General features: G+C 35.0%; 1 protein-coding gene across 3 annotated transcripts in view; it reads left to right on the plus strand.

Moving 5' to 3' along the window:
* Positions 1 to 19366, plus strand: part of LOC125157828 (uncharacterized) — a 412592-nt gene that overhangs the window by 230116 nt on the left and 163110 nt on the right. For all 3 annotated transcript variants that reach the window (XM_047844867.1, XM_047844868.1, XM_047844869.1), the window contains one exon: positions 8245 to 8286. In XM_047844867.1, the coding sequence (XP_047700823.1) occupies positions 8245 to 8286 (42 nt within the window). The remainder of the gene's footprint in view (positions 1 to 8244; positions 8287 to 19366) is intronic.

The following is a 19366-nucleotide window of genomic DNA, read 5'->3' on the forward strand; positions in this document are numbered from 1 at the left end:
CATTGATTTTATATCCTGAAACTTTGCTGAATTCATGAATCAGTTCTAGCAGTTTTTTTGGTGGAATATTTTGAGTTTTCCATATAGAGTATCACGTCATATGTGGATGGAACTGGAGGGTATTGTGTTAAGTGAAATTAGTCAGAGAAAGACAAAAATCATATGACTTCACTCATATGAGGACTTTAAGAGACAAAACAGGTGAACATAAAGGAAGGGAAACAAAAATAATATAAAAACATGGAGGGGGACAAAACAGAAGAGACTCATAAATATGGACAACAAATTGAGGGTTGCTGGAGGGATTGTGGGAGGGGGGATGGGCTAAATGGGTAAGAGGCACTAAGGAATCTACTCCTGAAATCATTGTTGCACTGTATGCTAACTAATTTCGATGTAAATTTTAAAAAATAAAAAAAAAATAAAAAAAAAAGAAAACAGATGAACATATGGGAAGAAACAAAAAGAGATTGAGAGGGAAGCAAACCATAAGAGACTCTTAACTGTAGAGAACAAACTGAAGGTTGATGTAGGGAAGTGGGTGGGGCGTGGGCTAACTGGGTGTTAGGTATTAAGGAGGGTATGTGTTGTGATTAGCACTGGGAGATATATGTAAGTGATAAATCACTAAATTCTACGCCTGAAGCCGATTTTATCATATATGTTAACTAACTAGAATTTAAACAAACACTTGAAAAAAATGAGGGCAAAATGAAAATATTTTAATAAGAATAAATGCTGAAAGAATTTGTTACAAGAGACTTGCACTAGGATTAGTGAAGTTTTTCTACCTAAAGGAGGATTATCTCAGATGAAAGTAAAAACTTGAAATAAGTAATGAATAGTCCCAGAAATGGTAAATGTGTTTGTAGGATATAAATGAATACCGTCTGTATAAAATAAAAACAACTATCAATGTTTTATAAATGGTATAACATTTATAATAGTAAAAAATTACAAGGATGCAGCCCTTTAGTGAAATGCTAGGCATTACTTAAGAAGCAGTGAAATTACTAATTTAATTTGCACTGAAATAAATCAGACACATATTTTAATTTCTAGTGCAAGACATTAAATTTTTTGGTCTGAGAAATATTTATACCTTTAAAAAATATTTTATTTTTTTTAAATGCTTTTATTTATTTGTGAGAGAGAGACAGAGTGTGAGTGGGGGAGGAGCAGAGAGAGAGGGAGACACACAATCTGAAACAGGCTCCAGGCACTGAGCTGTCAGCACAGAGCCCGACGTGGGGCTCAAACTCACAAACCGCAAGATCATGACCTGAGCCAAAGTCAGATGCTCAACCGACTGAGCCACCCAGGTGCCCCACCTTTAAAATTATTTTAGACTGCAATGAGACTCCTGCTGCTTAAAGTAATGGCCTTACAAAGAAGAGGTCATATAGTGACCAAGGCCTGGCACTTCAGGGAGTGTCTCCAGTGTGTGCTGCATGCACTCTGCTGTTGTAGATTGGATGCTATATCCTTCAGGCCAGTTGTCTGCAGAGGCTCTTCTTGCCTGCTATAGCCAGTGTTTGGTCCCTGGCATGAATGTGGTGAGTTTTAACTAGGTGTGCTCTGGTCTCCTTGTGAAATGAGAACTGACACCAACTCCAACAGAATTGAGGTCCTGAATAAATCTCTGGTCATGAGAAATGGTGTGGATGTTGTTTGTGCTGGTCTTCTAGGGGAGGGGCCCATCACACTGGTACTAAGGCAAGCTTGACTGAAAAGTGTGGTCCCACTGGAGCACAGAAGAATTATACAGCCTAATAAACTTTAGGAATTCAGTGATTTCATCAAACATGATAACATTCATACTATAGGAGTCCCAGAAGAAGAAGAGAGAGAAAAGAGGGCAGAAAAAATTTTAAGAAATTATTGAAGAAAGCTTCTCTGATTTGGGGAAGGAGACAGACATTCAGACCTAGAAGGCACAAACTCCCTTCAAAATAAACAAAAGTCCAACACCAAGACATATTGCAATTAATTTTGAAAATATAGTGATAAAGAAAAAATCTTAAAAGGAGCAAGACAAAAGTAGTTCTTAATTTACAAGGGAAAACCAATAAGGCTAGCTGAAGATTTCTCAACAGACATTTGGCAAGCCAGAAGGAAATGGCACAGTATATTCAATGTGATAAATTCGGAAAATCTGCACCCAAGAAGACTCTATCCAGCAAGACTATAATTCAGAATATAAGAAGAGATAAAAAGAGTTCCCAGACAAACAAAACTAAAAAGAGTTCATGACCACTAAACCAGCCCTGCAAGAAATATTAAAGAGGATTCTTTGAGTTGAAAGAGAGACCAAAAGTAAAAAAGATGAGAAAATGTCAGAGAAAATCTCTAGATGGCAAAACAGGTAATAAAATGAAAATAAATGCATATCTATCAATAATTACTTTGAATGTAAATGGACTAAATGCTCCAATCAAAAGACATAGGATGTCAGAATTGATTTTAAAAAAATCCATGTATATGCTGCCTGCAAGAGACTCATTTTACACTTAAAGACACCTGCAGTTTGAAAATTGCGGGGGGAGATACATTTATCATGCAAATGGATGTCACAAGAAAGTTGAAGTAGAAATACTTATATCATAAAACTAGACTCTATTTCTCTTGTATTATTTTTATCCTGCTTTGATATCAGGGTAGTACTGGCCACTTGGAATGATTTTGAATGTGTTCCCTATATTCCATTATTTGTATAGTTTTGATAAAGATTGTCATTAATTATTATTTTTAAAATATTTGGTAGAATTCAACAATGAAACCATATGGTCTTGGGCTTTTCTGTGCTGGGAGTTTTTGATTCATAATGCAAACTTCATTTCTGTTATTGATCTAGGATTTCCCATTTCTTGGATTCAAGATTCATGATTCAATCTTGGTAACTTGTGTGTCTTTAGGAGTTACCTGTGTTTTCTTTTTCCTAAGTTATCTGATGTTTTTAGTATGTAATTGTTTATAGTAATCTGTTCTCACACTGTGTATTTCTGTGATTATCTGTTGAATTGTTTCTCTTTCATTTCTCATTTTTGTTTTTGAATCTTCTCTTTTTTTCTTAGATAATGTATTATGTTATTATTTATTCTGGTCTCATATTGATTTCTGATTTTTCTTTTTTATTTAAAGTTTTTATTTATATTTTAGTTAACATATATGGGAAAATTGGTCTCAGGTGTAGAATTTAGTGATCCATCATTTACATACAACACCCAGTGCTCATCACAGCATGTGATCTCTTTAACCATCAACCATTAGCCCATCTCCTGACCACCTCCCTCCATCAACCCTCAGTTTGTTCTTTATACTTAAGAGTCTCTCATGGTTTGCTTCCCTCTTTCTCTCCTTTTTCCCCTTCCTCTATGTTCATTTGTTTTATTTCTTAAACCACTTCACACCTGTCAGGATGGCTAAAATTAGCAACACAAGAAACAACAGATGTTGGCCAGGATGCAGAAAAAGTTGAACCCTCTTACACTGTTGGTGAGGATGCAAACTGCTGCAGCCACTCTGAAAAACAGTATGGAGGTTCCTCAAAGAGTTAAAAATAGAACTACCCTATGACCCAGCAATTACACTACTAGGTATTTAAACAAAGCATACAAAAATACTGATTCAAAGGGGCACATGCACCCCAATGTTTATAGCAACATTACCAACAATAGCCAAATTATGGAGAGAGTCCACATGTCCATCGACTGATGAATGGATGAAGATAGGTATATATATAATGGAATATTACTCAGATATCAAAAAGGATGATATCTTGCCATTTGCAACAACATGGATGGAGCTAAAGTGGATTATGCTAAGTGAAATAAGTCAGTCAGATAAAGACAAATACCATATGACTTCATTCATATTTCTCATTTTTCTTTGTTATTTCTTTCCTCTATAAATCTCAGCTAGCTTTCTTCTTTTTCTAGTTCCTGGTGGTGTAATGATAAGTTGTTTAATTGAACTATTTTTCTTAATGTAATCATTTACAGCATAAATTTCACTCTACCATTTGCTTTTGCTGCACTACATAAGTTTTGGAATACTGTGTTTCCTTTCTTCTTTGTTTTGAGACATATTTTGATTTGCTGTTTGATTTGTTATTTGGCTTCTTGCTTGTACAGTAGTTTGTTGTTTAATATATACATATTATATATTTAATATTTACATTGTAGTTTTTCCAGCTTTGTTTATTGTTGATATTTAATTTTGTACCATTGTGGTTGAAAAATATACTTGACAAGATTATAGCCTTCTTAAAATTGTAATATTTGTTATTTCCTGTTTATGTGATTTAATCAGGGGATTCTTCTGTGTATACTTGAAGAAAATGTGTATTCTGTTTTTCTTGGATGGAATGTTTTATATATATATTTTAGAACTGTGTATTAAGAATTATGATTCAAGTAAAAAATGCTCTTGCTGAAAATAATAACTAATGGAGGATATTCATTTATAATAAAGCTTATCAAAGAGGAGGTTGGTGATGGGTGAAATAGATGAAGGAGATTAAGAGTATACTTATGATGAGCACTGAGTTATGATAGATAGAATTGTTTAATCATTATATTGTAAACATGGAACTAATATAACATTGTATGTTAGCTATACTGGAATTAAAATTAAAAAATTAATAAAAAATAAAATATATTTAGAAAAAAATTCACACTAATAAACTGTTAAACATATTATTTTTAATGTTGTAATAGACCCATTACTTGTTAAAATAAGGATCGTGTTTTTAAAAAATAAGTATTTCTAAAACAAAAAAATAAGAATTATATTTTGTATATTTTTCAAACCCTTTTAATTATGATTTAATAGAAGATAGTTCAATATTCATATTCTGCATTTAATATGTTGTCATATTACATGGCATAAAACTCTGGAGTGCCCCATTCTATACTAATGAGTAAGGAAAGCAAATAAGTCAAATACTCTCATTATTATGAAAATAATTTTGACCTAATGTACCCCTGAAAGATCTTGAAGACACACAGTTTCCCAAACCACACTTGACAAGCTTACACTACAATAAGGATGGAAATAATATTAAAGGAAACATTATTTGTTTCTGTAACTAACATAATTAATGTAACATTGTGTGTAAATTATCCTCAAATTTAAAAAAAAGATAGAATAAGTCAAAACATTATATATGAGAAAAATGGAATAGTGCAATAATTAATCCCAAAACAATCCTCCAAGAAATTGGAATAAAGAAACAAATAACAGATAAAATACAGACCAAACAAATGCTATAAAACTTATTGATATAAACACAATTATATCAGCAATTACCTTAAATGTAAATAGTTTAACAAACCATTTAAAAGACAAATATTTTAAGAATGTATTAAAAGTAGACCTAAATTATGTTCATAAGAGGTACACTTTACATATGTGGATACAGAAGATAGAAATTGAAAAGATGGAAAATATGTAACATGTAGAACTGATACTAAGTGGTGTTCAACCAAAGAGGTGAAAGTGCTGTATTACTGAAAAGTAGAAAATGCTGATGAAATAAATTTAACATGACACAGAGAAATGGGAAGATATTCTGTGCTCATGGATTGGAAGAACAAATATTGTTAAAATGTCTATATTACCCAAAGTAATCTCCACATTTAATGTAATCCCTATCACAATACCACCAGCATTTTGCACAGAGCAAGAACAAACAATCCTAAAACTTGTATGGAACCATAAAGATCCTGAAGACCCACAAGAAACTTGAATATGAAAAGCAAATCCGGAGGCATCACAATTCCAGACTTCAAATTATATTACAAATCCGCAGTGATCAAAACCGTATGGTAATGACAGAAAAATAGGCACATAGATCAATGGAACAGAATAGAAAACCCAGAAATGAAACTATAACTATATGTTCAGTTAATCTTTGACAAGCAGGAGGGAAGAATATCCAATGGGAAAAAGAATGTCTTTTCAAAAAAAGGTGTTGGGAAAACTGGACAGCAACATGTAAAAGAATGAAGCTAGACCACTTTCTTACACCATACCCAAAAATAGATTCAAAATGGGTGAAAGACCTAAATGTGAGACAGGAAACCATTAACATCCTAAAGAATACAGAGAGTAACCTCTTTGATATTTGGCCATAGCAACTTCTTACAAGATATGTGTCCTGAGGCAAGGGAAACAAATGTAAAAATAAACTATTGGGACTTCATCAAAATAAAAAACTTCTGCACAGCGAAGGAAATAATCAACAAAACTAAAAGGCAACCTACAAAATGGGAGAAAGTATTTGAAAATGGCATACCTGATAAAGGAATAATATTCATAATATATAAACTTATAAAACTTAACACCCAAAAAATGAATAATCCAATTAAAAATGGGTAGAAGACATGAATAGACATTTTTCCAAAGAAGACATTCAGATGGCCAACAGACACATGAAAAGATGATAAACATCTTTGGTTATCAGGGAAATAACAAATCAAAACTACAAGAAGATATCACCTCACACCTGTCAGGATGGTTAAAATTCACAACAGAAGAAAGAACACATGTTGGTGAGGATGTGGAGAAAGGATAACCCTGTTGAACTATTGATGGGAATGCAAACTTGTGCAGCCACTCTAGAAAACAGTACGGAGGTTCCTGAAAAAGTTAAAAATAGAATTTACCCTGTGATCCAGCAATTGCATTACTAGGTACTTACTTAAAGGATACAAAAATACAGATTCAAATGGATACATATACCCTGATGTTTAGAACAGCATTATCTACAATAGCCAAATTATGGGAAGAGCCCAAATGTCCATTGACTGATGAATGGATAAAGAGGAGTTGGTATAGATATACAATGGAATAGGAGTTGGTATAGATATAGAATGGAATATTACCCAGCCACAAAAAAATGAAATATTACCATTTGCAACAATGTTTATGGAGCTATAGAGCATTATGTTAAGCAAAATAAGGCAGTCGGGGAAAGACAAGTACTATAGGATTTCACTCATATGTGGAATTTCGGAAACAAAACAAATGAGCATAGGGAAAAAAGGAGAGAGAGAGAGAAGCCAAGAAGTGGACCCTTAACATTAGAGAAAAAACTGTTACCAGATAGGAGGTGGGTAGGAAGATAAGTTAAATTAGGTTATTGGGATTAAGGTGTGCCCTTGTGATGAGCACAGGGTGTTGTATGTGAGTGTTGAATCACTAAATTGTAGAACTGAAACTAATATTACACTGTCTGTTAACTAACTGGAATTGAAATGAAAACTTAAAAAAATCAAGAGATGTTCATCCTACATGACTCTTAGGGATAATATAAAGACTAAAAAAAAAAAAGCCAGAGACAAAGGAATTGTGCTATATGTTTTCATTTCTATGAGCTTTGAAGTAGACAAAAATGATTGATTATGCAATAGAATATTGCTTACCACTTAGAGTATAGACTGGAAAGGAGCATAAGAGAACCTTATGAAATGCTGGATAGTTTCTATATTCATAATTTTGTTGTGATTATGCAGGTATGTACATATGTAAAGATATCATATATATACATATATATGTGTGTGTGTATGTATATATATATATATTTATATATATATGGCACTTGTATGTTATCTGTTGTAATATAAATAAACAAATTTCTTAAAAAGAAACTCTGGCAGGAAAATGATAAAACATATCATTCATTTTATAATATTTGAGAGTTAAGACTAATTTTGCCAGTTTAATATATGGAACTGAAATATTGGACCATGATAATATAAAAGGTGGAAGAGAGGAGATTAGAGTATAAAGGTTTTAAAGTCGTTTTAGTGATCAGAGGAGGATATAGGTATTGATTAGATTATTTTCTATGCATTTTAAAACTTAGGTTCAGGTACATGCATAGAATGTATTATGTCATGACCAATAGAGTAGAAAATTAAGAAAAAAATTAATAGAATGCAGAGAAGATGGATGAAAGGACACAAAAATTGGGTACATAGAAGACAAAATAAGATGGTAGAAAAAATCCAAATTATCATAATTACAATAAATATAAATTGAAAAAAGCCATCTGTTAAAAGAAGCTTTCAGATTGGTGCTATTTCCTCAGATTCTGAAAGATGTCTTTCTATAACCTGGAAATAGATTATTTGAAACACATTAAATGTTATCATTCAATACTTTACTCTGTACCTGTAAAATAATAAGAGATTTATATGAAAAATTCAACACTAATTCCTTTATTACTTTTCCTTGTAGTCTTACCTCAGCCATGAAATGGAATCAGATATGATAGATGTGGTAAGTGGCCTTCTAAGTTTTTTTATACAATAAAATATTTCACATATACATACTTTTTGATACCTGAGTGCTAAATAATTATATTTTCTTTAGTACTCTGTGTAAAACATAGGGACATACATATATACTGAATGTTTAAGTATATTTTATTTTCCCTTTGTGTCACACACAAAAAAATGGATGAAATAAGGAAAATTAAATATGTTAAATTAAAATTAATGATAGTATTCTAAAATTTGAGACAAAAATAAGCTATGAATTAGTTGGAAAATGTGTAATTTTATTTATTTATTTTTTAATATGAAATTTATTGTCAAATTGGTTTCCATACAACACCCAGTGCTCATCCCAACAGGTGCCCTTCTCCATGCCCATCATCCACTTTGTCCTCTCTCCCACGCCCCATCAACCCTCATTTTATTCTCAGTTTTTAAGGGTCCCATATGTTTTGGCTCCCTCCCTCTCTAATTTTTTTTCCATACCCTCCCCTATAGTCTTTTGTTAAGTTTCTCAGGATCCACATAAGAGTGAAAGCATATGGTATCTGTCTTTTTCTCTATGAACTATTTCACTTAGCATAACACTCTCCAGTTCCATCCACGTTGCTACAAAAGGCCATATTTCATTGTTTCTCATTGCCAAGTAGTATTCCATTGTGTATATAAACCACAATTTCTTTATCCATTATTCAGTTGAAGGACATTTAGGCTCTTTCCATAATTTGGCTATTGTTGAGAGTGCTGCTATAAACACTGGGGTAAAAGTGCCCCTATGCAATCAGAACAGCAGTATCCTTTGGGTAAATTCCTAGTAGTGCTATTGCTGGGTCATCAGGTAGATCTATTTTTAATTTTTTGAGGAACCTCCACACTGTTTTCCAGAGCAGCTGCACCAGTTTGCATTCCCACCAACAGTGCAAGAGGGTTCCCGTTTCTCAACAACCTTGCCAGCATCTATAGTCTCCTGATTTGTTCATTTTAGCCACTCTGACTGGAATTAAGTGGTATCTGAGTGTGGTTTTGATTTGCATTTCCCTGATGAGGAGTGACGTTGAGCATCTTTTCATGTGCCTGTTGGCCATCTGGATGTCTTCTTTAGAGAAGTGTCTATTCATGTTTTCTGCCCATTTCTTCACTGGATTATTTGTTTTTCAGGTGTGAAGTTTGGTGAGTTCTTTACAGATTTTGGATACTAGCCTTTTGTCTGATATGACATTTGCAAATATCTTTTCCCATTCCATCCATTGCCTTTTATTTTTGTTGATTGTTTCCTTTGTAGTGCAGAAGTTTTTATCTTCATAAGGTCCCAGTAGTTCATTTTTGCTTTTGATTCCCTTGCGTTTGGATATGTGTCAATAAAGAAAATACTGCGGGAAGGTCAGAGAGGTATTTTCCTGCTTTCTCCTCTAGGGTTTTCATGTTTTCCTGTCTCATATTCAATACTTTATCCATTTTAGGTTTATTTTTGTGAATGATGTGAGAAAATGTACTAGTTCCATTCTTCTGCATATTGCTGTCCAGTTCTCCCAGCACCATTTATTAAAGAGACTGTCTTTTTTCCATTGGATATTCTTTCCTGCTTTGTCAAAGATGAGTTGGCCATACGTTTATGGGTCTAGTTCTGGGGTTTCTATTCTATTCCATTGGTCTATGTGTCTGTTTTTGTGCCAATACCATGCTGTCATGATGATTACAGCTTTTTAGTAGAGGCTAAAGTCTGGAATTGTGACGCCTCCTGCTTTGGTCTTCTTCAATATTACTTGGGCTACTTGGGGTCTTTTGTGGTTCCATACAAATTTTAGGATTGCTTGTTCTAGCTTCGAGGAGAAGGCTGGTTGAATTTTGATTGGGATTGCATTGAATGTGTAGATAGCTTTGGATAGTACTGACATTTTAACAATATTTATTCTTCCAATCCATGAGCACGGACTGTTTTTCCATTTCTTTATATCTTATTCAATTTCCTTCATAAGCTTTCTATAGTTTTCAGCATACAGATCTTTTACATCTTTGGTTAGGTTTATTCCTAGGTATTTTATGCTTCTTGGTGCAATTGTGAATGGGATCAGTTTCTTTATTTGTCTTTCTGTTGCTTCATTGTTAGTGTATAAGAATGCAACTGATTTCTGTACATTGATTTTGTATCCTGCAACTTTGCTGAATTCATGTATCAGTTTTAGCAGACTTTTGGTGTAGTCTATCGGGTTTTCCGTGTATAATATCATGTCATCTGCAAAAAGTAAAAGCTTAACTTCATCATTGCCAATTTTGATGCCTTTGATTTCCTTTTGTTGTCTGATTGCTGATACTAGAACTTCTGCCACTATGTTAAACAACAGTGGTGAGAGCAGACATCCCTGTCATGTTCCTGATTTCAGGGAAAAAGCTTTCATTTTTCCCCCATTGAGGATGATATTAGCTTTGGGCTTTTCATAAATGGCTTTTTTGATGTTTAAGTATGTTCCTTCTATCTCGATTTTCTCAAGGGTTTTTATGAAGAAAGGATGCAGAATGTTGTCAAATGCTTTTTCTGCATTGATTGACAGGATCATATGGTTCTTATCTTTCATTTTCTTAATGTGATGTATGACATTTATTGATTTGTGAATGTTGAACCATCCCTGCAGCCCAGGAATGAATCCCACTTAATCATAGTTTAATAATTCTTTTTGAGTGCTGTTTAATTAGATATGCTAGTATCTTGTTGAGAATTTTTGCATCCATTTTCATCAGGGATATTGGCCTGTAGTCCTTTTTTTTGGTGGGTCTCTATCTGGTTTGGGAATCAAAGTAATGCTGGATTCATAGAATGAGTCTGGAAGTTTTCCTTCCCTTTCTATTTTTTGGAACAGCTTGAGAAGGATAGGTATTGTCTCTGTATTAAATGTGTGGTAGCATTACCCAGGGAAGCCATCTGGTCCTGGACTCTTATTCTTTGGGAGATTTTTGATAACTGATTCAATTTCTTCACAGGTTTTGAGTCCGTTCAAGTTTTCCATTTCTTCCTGTTTGAGTTTTGGAAGTGGGTGGGTGCTTAGGAATGTGTCCATTGCTTCCAGGTTGTCTAGTTTGTTGAAATATAATTTTTCATAGTATTCCTTAATAATTGCTTGTATTTCTGAGCGATTGGTTGTCATAATTCCATTTTCATTGGTGATTTTATCTATTTGGGTCATATCCCTTTTCTTTTTAAGAAGCCTGGCTAGAGGTTTATCAATTTTGTTTATTTTTTCAAAAAAACAACTCTTGGTTTCGTTGATCTGCTCTACAAGTTTTTTAAATTCTATATTGTTCATTTCTGCTCTGATATTATTTCTCCTCTTCTGGGTTTGGGGTGTCTTTGCTGTTCTGCTTCTATTTCCTTTAGGTGTGCTGTTAGATTTTGTATCTGAGATTTTTCTTGTTTCTTGAGATAGGCCTGCATTGCAATGTATTTTCCTCTCAGGACTGCCTTCACAGCATCCCAAAGCATTTGGATTGTTGTATTTTCATTTTCATATGTTTCCATGTATTTGTTAATTTCTTCTCTAATTGCCTGGTTGATCCATTCATTCTTTAGTAGGGTGTTCTTTAACTTCCATGCTTTTGGAGGTTTTCCAGACATTTTCCTATGGTTGATTTCAAGTGTCATAGCATTATGGTCTGAAAGTGTGCATGGTATGATCTCAATTATTTTATACTAATGAAAGGCTGTTTTGTGACCCAGTATGTGATCTATCTTGGAGAAGGTTCCATGTGCACTTGAGAAGAAAGTATATTCTGTCTCTTTGGGATGCAGAGTTCTAAATATGTCTGTCAAGTCCATCTGATCCAATGTATCACTCAGGGCCCTTGTTTCTTTATTGATCCTGTGTCTAGATGATCTATCCATTGTTGTAAGTGGGATATTAAATTCCCCTGCAATTATCACATTCTCATCAATAAGGTTGCTTATGGTTGTGATTAATTGTTTTATATATTTGGGGGCTCCCATATTCAGCACATAGACATTTGTAATTGTTAGCTCCTCCTGATGGATAGACTTGTAATTATTATATAATGCCCTTCTTCATCTCTTGTTACAACCTTTAAAAAAAATTTTTTTCAACATTTATTTATTTTTGGGACAGAGAGAGACAGAGCATGAACGGGGGAGGGGCAGAGAGAGGGAGACACAGAATCGGAAGCAGGCTCCAGGCTCTGAGCCATCAGCCCAGAGCCTGACGCGGGGCTCGAACTCACGGACCATGAGATCGTGACCTGGCTGAAGTCGGACGCTTAACCAACTGCGCCAACCAGGCGCCCCTCTTGTTACAACCTTTAATTGAAAGTCTAGTTTGTCTGATATAAGTATGGCTACTCCAGCTTTCTTTTGACTTCCAGTAGCATGATAGATAGTTCTCCATCCCCTCACTATCAATCTGAAGGTGTCCTCAGATCTAAAATGAGTCTCTTGTAGACAGCTAATAGATGGGTCTTGTTTTTTTCATCCATTCTGACCCTGTGTCTTTTTTTTTGGAGCATTTAGTCCATTTACTTTCAGTGTTATTATTGAAAAATATGGGTTTAGAGTCATTGTGATATCTGTAGGTTTCCTGCTTGTAGTTATGTCTCTGGTACTTTGTGGTCCTTGTGACATTTCACTCTCAGAGTTCCCCTTAGGATCTCTTGTAGGGCTGGTTTAGTGGTGATGAATTACTTCATTTTTTGTTTGTTTGGGAAAACCTTTATCTCTTTCTATTCTGAATTACAGACTTGCTGGAGAAAGGATTCTTGACCTCATATTTATTCTGTTCAACACATTGAAGATTTCTGCCATTCCTTTCTGACCTTCCAAGTTTCAGTAGATAAGTCTGCCACTAGTCTTATCGGTCTCCCTTTATATGCTAGAGCATGTTTATCCCTAGCTGCTTTCAGAATTTTCTCTTTATCCTTGTATTTTGCCAGTTTCACTATGATATGTCCTGCAGAAGATCAATTCAAGTTACGTCTGAAGGGAGTTCTCTGTGCCTCTTGGATTTCAATGCCTTTTTCCTTTCCCAGGTCAGGAAGTTCACAGCTATGATTTGTTCAAGTACACCTTCAGCCCGTTTCTCTCTCTCTTCTTCTTCTGGAATTCCTATGATTCGGATATTGTTCCATTTGATTTCATCACTTAGTTCTCTAATTATCCCCTCATGATCCTGAATTTTTTTTCTCTCTTTATCTCAGCTTCCTCTTTTTTGCATAATTTTATCTCTAATTCAACCTATTCTCTCCTCTGTCTCTTCAATTATTGCTATGGCCGCCTCCATTTTATTTTGCACCTAATTTATAGCTTTTTTTAGCTCCTCATGACTATTTCCTAGTCCTTTGATCTCTGTAGCAATAGATTCTCTGCTGTCCTCTATGCTTTTTTCAAACCCAGTGATTAATTTTGTGACTATCATTCTAAATTCTGTTTCCATTATATTGCTTAAATCAGTTTTGATTAATTCGTTAGCAGTCACTACTTCCTGGAGTTTGTTTTGAGGAGAATTCTTCCATTTCATCATTTTGGGTAGTCCCTGTGGTAGCTCCTACCTGCAGGGCACTTCCCTTGTGCTGTCCAGAGTAACTTGTGTTGGTGGGCAGAGCCACAGTCTGACCTGATGTCTTCCCCCAGCCCACCACTAGGGCCATAGTCAGACTGGTGTGTACCTCATCTTCCCCTCTCCCAGGGGCAGGCCTCACTGTGGAGTGGTGTGGCCCCTGTCTGGGCTACTTGGACACTGCCAGGCTTGTGGTGCTGCTTCGATGGGATCTGGCCAAGGGCGTATTAGAAGGGCAGATCCACAAGGTGCACAGGGGCGGGATAGGCCGGATGGGCAGGCTTAGCCCGCTTTGCCATTGGTGGTCCCCTGCGGGAGGGGCCATGCAGCACTTGGAGGGAGGCAGGTCCATCAGAGGGATGGATCCACAGAAAGACAACTTTGGGCATTTGTGTGGTGCAAGCATGTTTGGTGAAGGCAACTGGTTCCCTTTCAAATTTCAGCTGGGGAATGGGAGAGGGAAATGGTGCTTGCCAGTGCCTTTGTTTCCCCGCCAAGCTGAGCTCTGTCTTCCAGGGCTCAACAACTCTCCATCCCAGTGTCCTCTTGCCCTCCCCACTCTCTGAGAGCAGAGCTGTTGACTTTTAACATTCCAGATGTTAAGTCCCGCTGGCTGTTAGAACTCACACAGTCTGGCTCCTCTGCTTTTGCAAACCAGACTTTGGGGACTCTGCCTTGCTGGGATAGCCAGCCCCTCCACTGCCCCAGCTCCCTCCCACCAGTCTGTGTAGCATTGACTGCCTCTTTGCCCTTCCTACCCTCTTCCGTGAATGTCTTGTCTACTCTTGGTTCCGGAGAGTCTGTTCTGCTAGTCTGGCGGTTTTCTGGGTTATTTAGGTAGATATGGGTGGAATCTAAGTGATCTTCAGTATGAGGTGAGCCCAGAATCCTCCTACACTGCCATCTTCCCCAGTTTTTCCCAACTCAGATTAGTTTTGACAATTCTGCAAATTCATGTAAGTGGAATTGTATATTATACACTTTTTTACAAGATTTATTTTTCACTCAGCATAAAGGTTCAATGTTAATTTTTGGTGTCAGTTGATTTTCCCTTTTATATTGATGTGTAGAATTCCATTGTATGAATATACCACACTTTAGCTTTTCTTCTTTTCATGGATGTTACTATTGTCTGCAGTTTAAGGAGACTATGATTAAAGTTGTTCTGAACATATTTTATAGCAGGATTTTTGTAAGAAAATTCTTGTAAGAGTAGCTTGTAATTAGAATGCAGGTACAGAGATTTCCCATACACTCCCTAACCCCACACATGCATAGCCTCCCACATTATTAACATCCCCCACCAGAGTGGTACATTTGTTACAATTGATGAACCTGCATTGATACATCACAATCACACAAAGTCCATAGTTTACCTTATGGTTCACACTTGGTTTTGTGCATTCTGTGAGTTTTGACAAATGTACAATGGTGCGTAGCCATCATTATAGCATCATAGAGTATTTCCCTGCCCTAAAAATCCTATATGCTTTGTAAAGATTTGTTTACAGTCTTTTTGTGGTCATATGTTTTCATTTCTCTTTGGAAATACCTAGGAGTAAGATTGCTGGTGAATATGCATAATTAATTTTATTTATTTATTTATTTATTTATTTATTTTTATTTTTTTTTACATTTTTAATATATTTTTGAGAGAGAGAGAGAGAAAGAGAGAGAGAGATCGAACACAAGTAGGAGAGAGGCAGAGAGAGAAGAAGACACAGAATCCAAAGCAGGCTCCAGGCTCTGAGCTGTCAGCACAGAGCTCGATGTGGGGCTTGAACTCACAAACCACGAGATCATGACCTGAGCTGAAGTCAGATGCTTAACCGACTGAGCCATCAAGGCACCCCTGCATGTTTAATTTTATAAGAATCTTCCAGAACTTTTCCCAAACAGCTATATTTTATATTTCAATAATAAATGTACAAAATTTCTAGTTGTTCCACATCATTGCCAAAATTTGGTATTATCAGGCTTTTCAATTTTAGTCATTCTTGTGAATATTTAGTCGTGCTCATTGCAGCTTTAATTTGCATTTTGTGTTAACTGCTTATGTTTGGCACTTTTATATGTGCTTTTTTTTGTCCTTTCATATATCATTTTGTGTGTGTGTGTATAGTGTCTTCTCACAACATCTGTTTATTTTTAAAACATGGGTTGTTTGTATTTTTATTATTGAATTATTGAACTTTGGGGTTTTAAAATATCTACTTATTTGCTTTGAGAGAGAGAGAATGCAGGGGAGGGGCAGAGAGAGTGGGAGAGAGAATCCCAAGCAGGCTCCACACTGTCAGTGTAGAGCCCAACCTGGGACTCTATCTTATGAACTATGAGATCATTACCTGGGCCAAAATCAAGTATCAGACAGTCAACCAACTGAGCCACCCAGGCATCCCTGGAGTTTTTAATATAGACTAGGTAATAGTTCTCTGTATGTAGTTAGTTTACGAGTATTTTCTCCCAGTGTAGAGATTGCTTGTACATTTTCTTAATGGAATCATTTGGTGAGTAGTAGTTTTTAATTGTGATGAGGTCTGTGTTTTTTTTTCTTTTATCTACTGCTTTCTGTGTCATGTCTAGTAGAACTTTGCCTACCCCAAGTTGGGAAGATATTCTTTTCTGTTTTCACCTAAATGCTTTATAATTTTAGTTTTTACATTTAGATTTATGATCTGTCTCAAAATATTTTTTGTGTATGGTTTAATATAGGAATTTCATATCATTGTATTTTCCATGTGGATTTTAAGTTGTTTTAGTACCATTTGTGGAAAGAGTTTCCCTTTTTCATTGGATTGTTTTGTCTCCTTTGTCAAAAATTGAATGACTATGTAAGTGAATGTCTGTTTCTGACCACTCCATTTTGTCTCATTACCTATTAGTCATTATGCTAGTATCACACTGTCATTCTAGGATTCAAATATTAGATTTTTAGAAAGAACCCTTTTGAAACCATACATGTTAACTCATTTTACAGTGTACAGTAATGCATTAACACATTGTTTCCTGCTGACATATTAGCACCATTTTGACAAGACTATTGCTTATTTTGTTTGTATGTTTTGAATTGTAGTAGAATAGAGAAGAAGTAGAAGGAGGAACCTTTAGTCTAAAGCCAATCCTGCAGTTCTAGTGTAGTGTATAATAGTACCTAGTTTGAAAGAAACAATATTAAAAGAAATTATGAGATGATATTTCTACCATAACTGGAAAGTCATTTCCCTATTTGCCTCTGTAATTTCCCAGGTGCTTTTTTTCTGAGATGCATCAAAAGGCATAGTAGATGAAAAAGGAAATACTTCCTTACTCATCATCCAAAATGACTGCTTCTATTACTTGTAAAGTAAACTATTAGTTCGAAAAGAAATTCAATGTATGCATCATGATTTCTGAAAGCTAAAAAATGAGTGTTTATATGACTAGATTTTACAAGTGGTCTCTGGTATTCTAAAAATTTATCACATTATCTAATCTCTTCCATTTGTATAGTATAACCAAATGTTATGCTTTGATTGTTGTATTTTTATTTTGCATTTGTTTATTTATTTATTTATTTAGGGATTCAGGAATAGAATTTAGTTATTTGTTACTTACATATAACATCCAGTGTTCATCATAACAAGTGCCCTCCTTAAGAACCATCACCCATTTAGCCCATCCCCCAACCACCTCCCTCCATTAAACCTGTTTGTTCTATACCCTTGAGTCTCTTATGGCTTGTTCCCCTCTCTTTTGTTTTCCTTCCCATATGTTTTGTTTCTTAAATTCAGTATATGAGTGAAGTCACATGGTATTTTTCTTTCCCTGACTGACTTATTTTGATTAACATAATAGACTCTATCTACCACCATGTCATTGCAAATGGCAATATTTAATTCTTTTTGGTAGCTGAGTAGTAGTCCATTGTATATACACCACATTTTCTTTATCCATTCATCAGTTGATGCACATTTGGGCTCTTTCCATAGTTTGGTTTCTGTTGATAATTCTGCTATAAACATCAGGGTGCATGTGCCCCTTTGAATCAATATTTTTGCATCCTTTGGGTAAATACCTAGTAGTGCAATTACTGGTTGAAGGGTAATTCTATTTTCAACTTTTTGAGGAACCTCCATGCTGTTTTCCACAGTGGCTGCACCAGTTTGTATTCCCACCAATAGTGTAAGAAGGTTCCCATTTCTGCATATCCTTGCCAACATCTGTTGATTCTTTTGTTAATTTTAGCCATTCTGATAGGTGTGAGGTTGGTCTCATCTTGGTTTTGATTTGTATTTCCCTTATGATTAGTGATGTTGAGCATTTTTTCATGTGTTTGTTATTCACCTGCATGTCTTCTTTGCAAATATGTGTATTCATGTCTTTTGCCCATTTTTTAACTGTATTATTTGTTTTATGTGAGTTGAGTTTGATAAGTTCTTTATAGATTTTCGATACTAACCCTTTATCTGATATTTCATTTGCAAATATCTTCTCCAATTCCGTAGGTTGCCTTTTAGTTTTGTGGATTGTTTCCTTCACTATGCAGAATCTTTTTATCTTGATGAAGTCCCAATTGTTAATTTTTGCTTTTCTTTCCCTTGACTCCAGAGATCTGTCTAGTAAGAATTTGCTATGGCTGACGTTAAAGAAGTTGCTACCTGTGTTCTTCTCTAGGATTTTGATGATTTTCTTTCTCACATTTAGGTTTCTCATCAATTTTCAATTAATTTTTATGTAGGGTATAAGATAGTCATCCAGTTTCAATCTTCTGCATGTTGCTGTCCAATTTCCCCAATACTCTTTTTTGAAGAAACTGTCTTTTCCCATTGGATATTCCTTCCTACTTTGTCAAATATTAGTTCACCATACAGTTGTGGGTTCATTTCTGGGTTATTTATTCTGTTCCATTGATCTATGTGTCTACTTTTCTGGCAGTACCATACCACTTTGGTGACTACAGCTTTGTAATATAGCTTGAAGTTCAGAATCAGGATGCCTAACCATTTTTTTATGTATTTCTTTGGCTATTAAGGGAATTTGTCATTTACATACAAATTTTAGGATTTTTCTAGCTCTGTGAAAAATGGTGGTGGTATTATGATAGGGATTGTATTAAAAGTGTAGATTGCTTTGGGTAGTAGAGACATTTTAACAATATTTGTTCTTCCATTCCATGAGGATGGAATGTTTTTCCATTTATGTCATCTTCAGTTTCTTTCACAGTGTTCCATAGTTTTCAGTGTATAGATCTTTTACCTATTTGGCTAGGTTTATTCCTAGATATATTATGGGTTTTGTTGCAATTGTAAATGAAATAGATTCCTTGTTTTCATTTTTTGCTGCTTCTTTATTGGTGTGTAGAAATTCAACAGATTTTTGTATGTTGATTTTATATCCTGTGACTCTGCTGAATTTATGTATTAGCTCTAGCAATTTTTTTGTGGAGTCTTTCGGGTTTTCTACCTAGAGTATCATGTTGTCTGCAAATAGTGAAAGATTGACTTCTTTCTTGCATCTTGGAAGCCTTTTCTTTCTTTTTGTTGTCTAGTTGCT

This window comes from Prionailurus viverrinus, chromosome X (assembly GCF_022837055.1).
Source record: "Prionailurus viverrinus isolate Anna chromosome X, UM_Priviv_1.0, whole genome shotgun sequence".
Classification (NCBI taxonomy): Eukaryota; Metazoa; Chordata; class Mammalia; order Carnivora; family Felidae; genus Prionailurus; species Prionailurus viverrinus.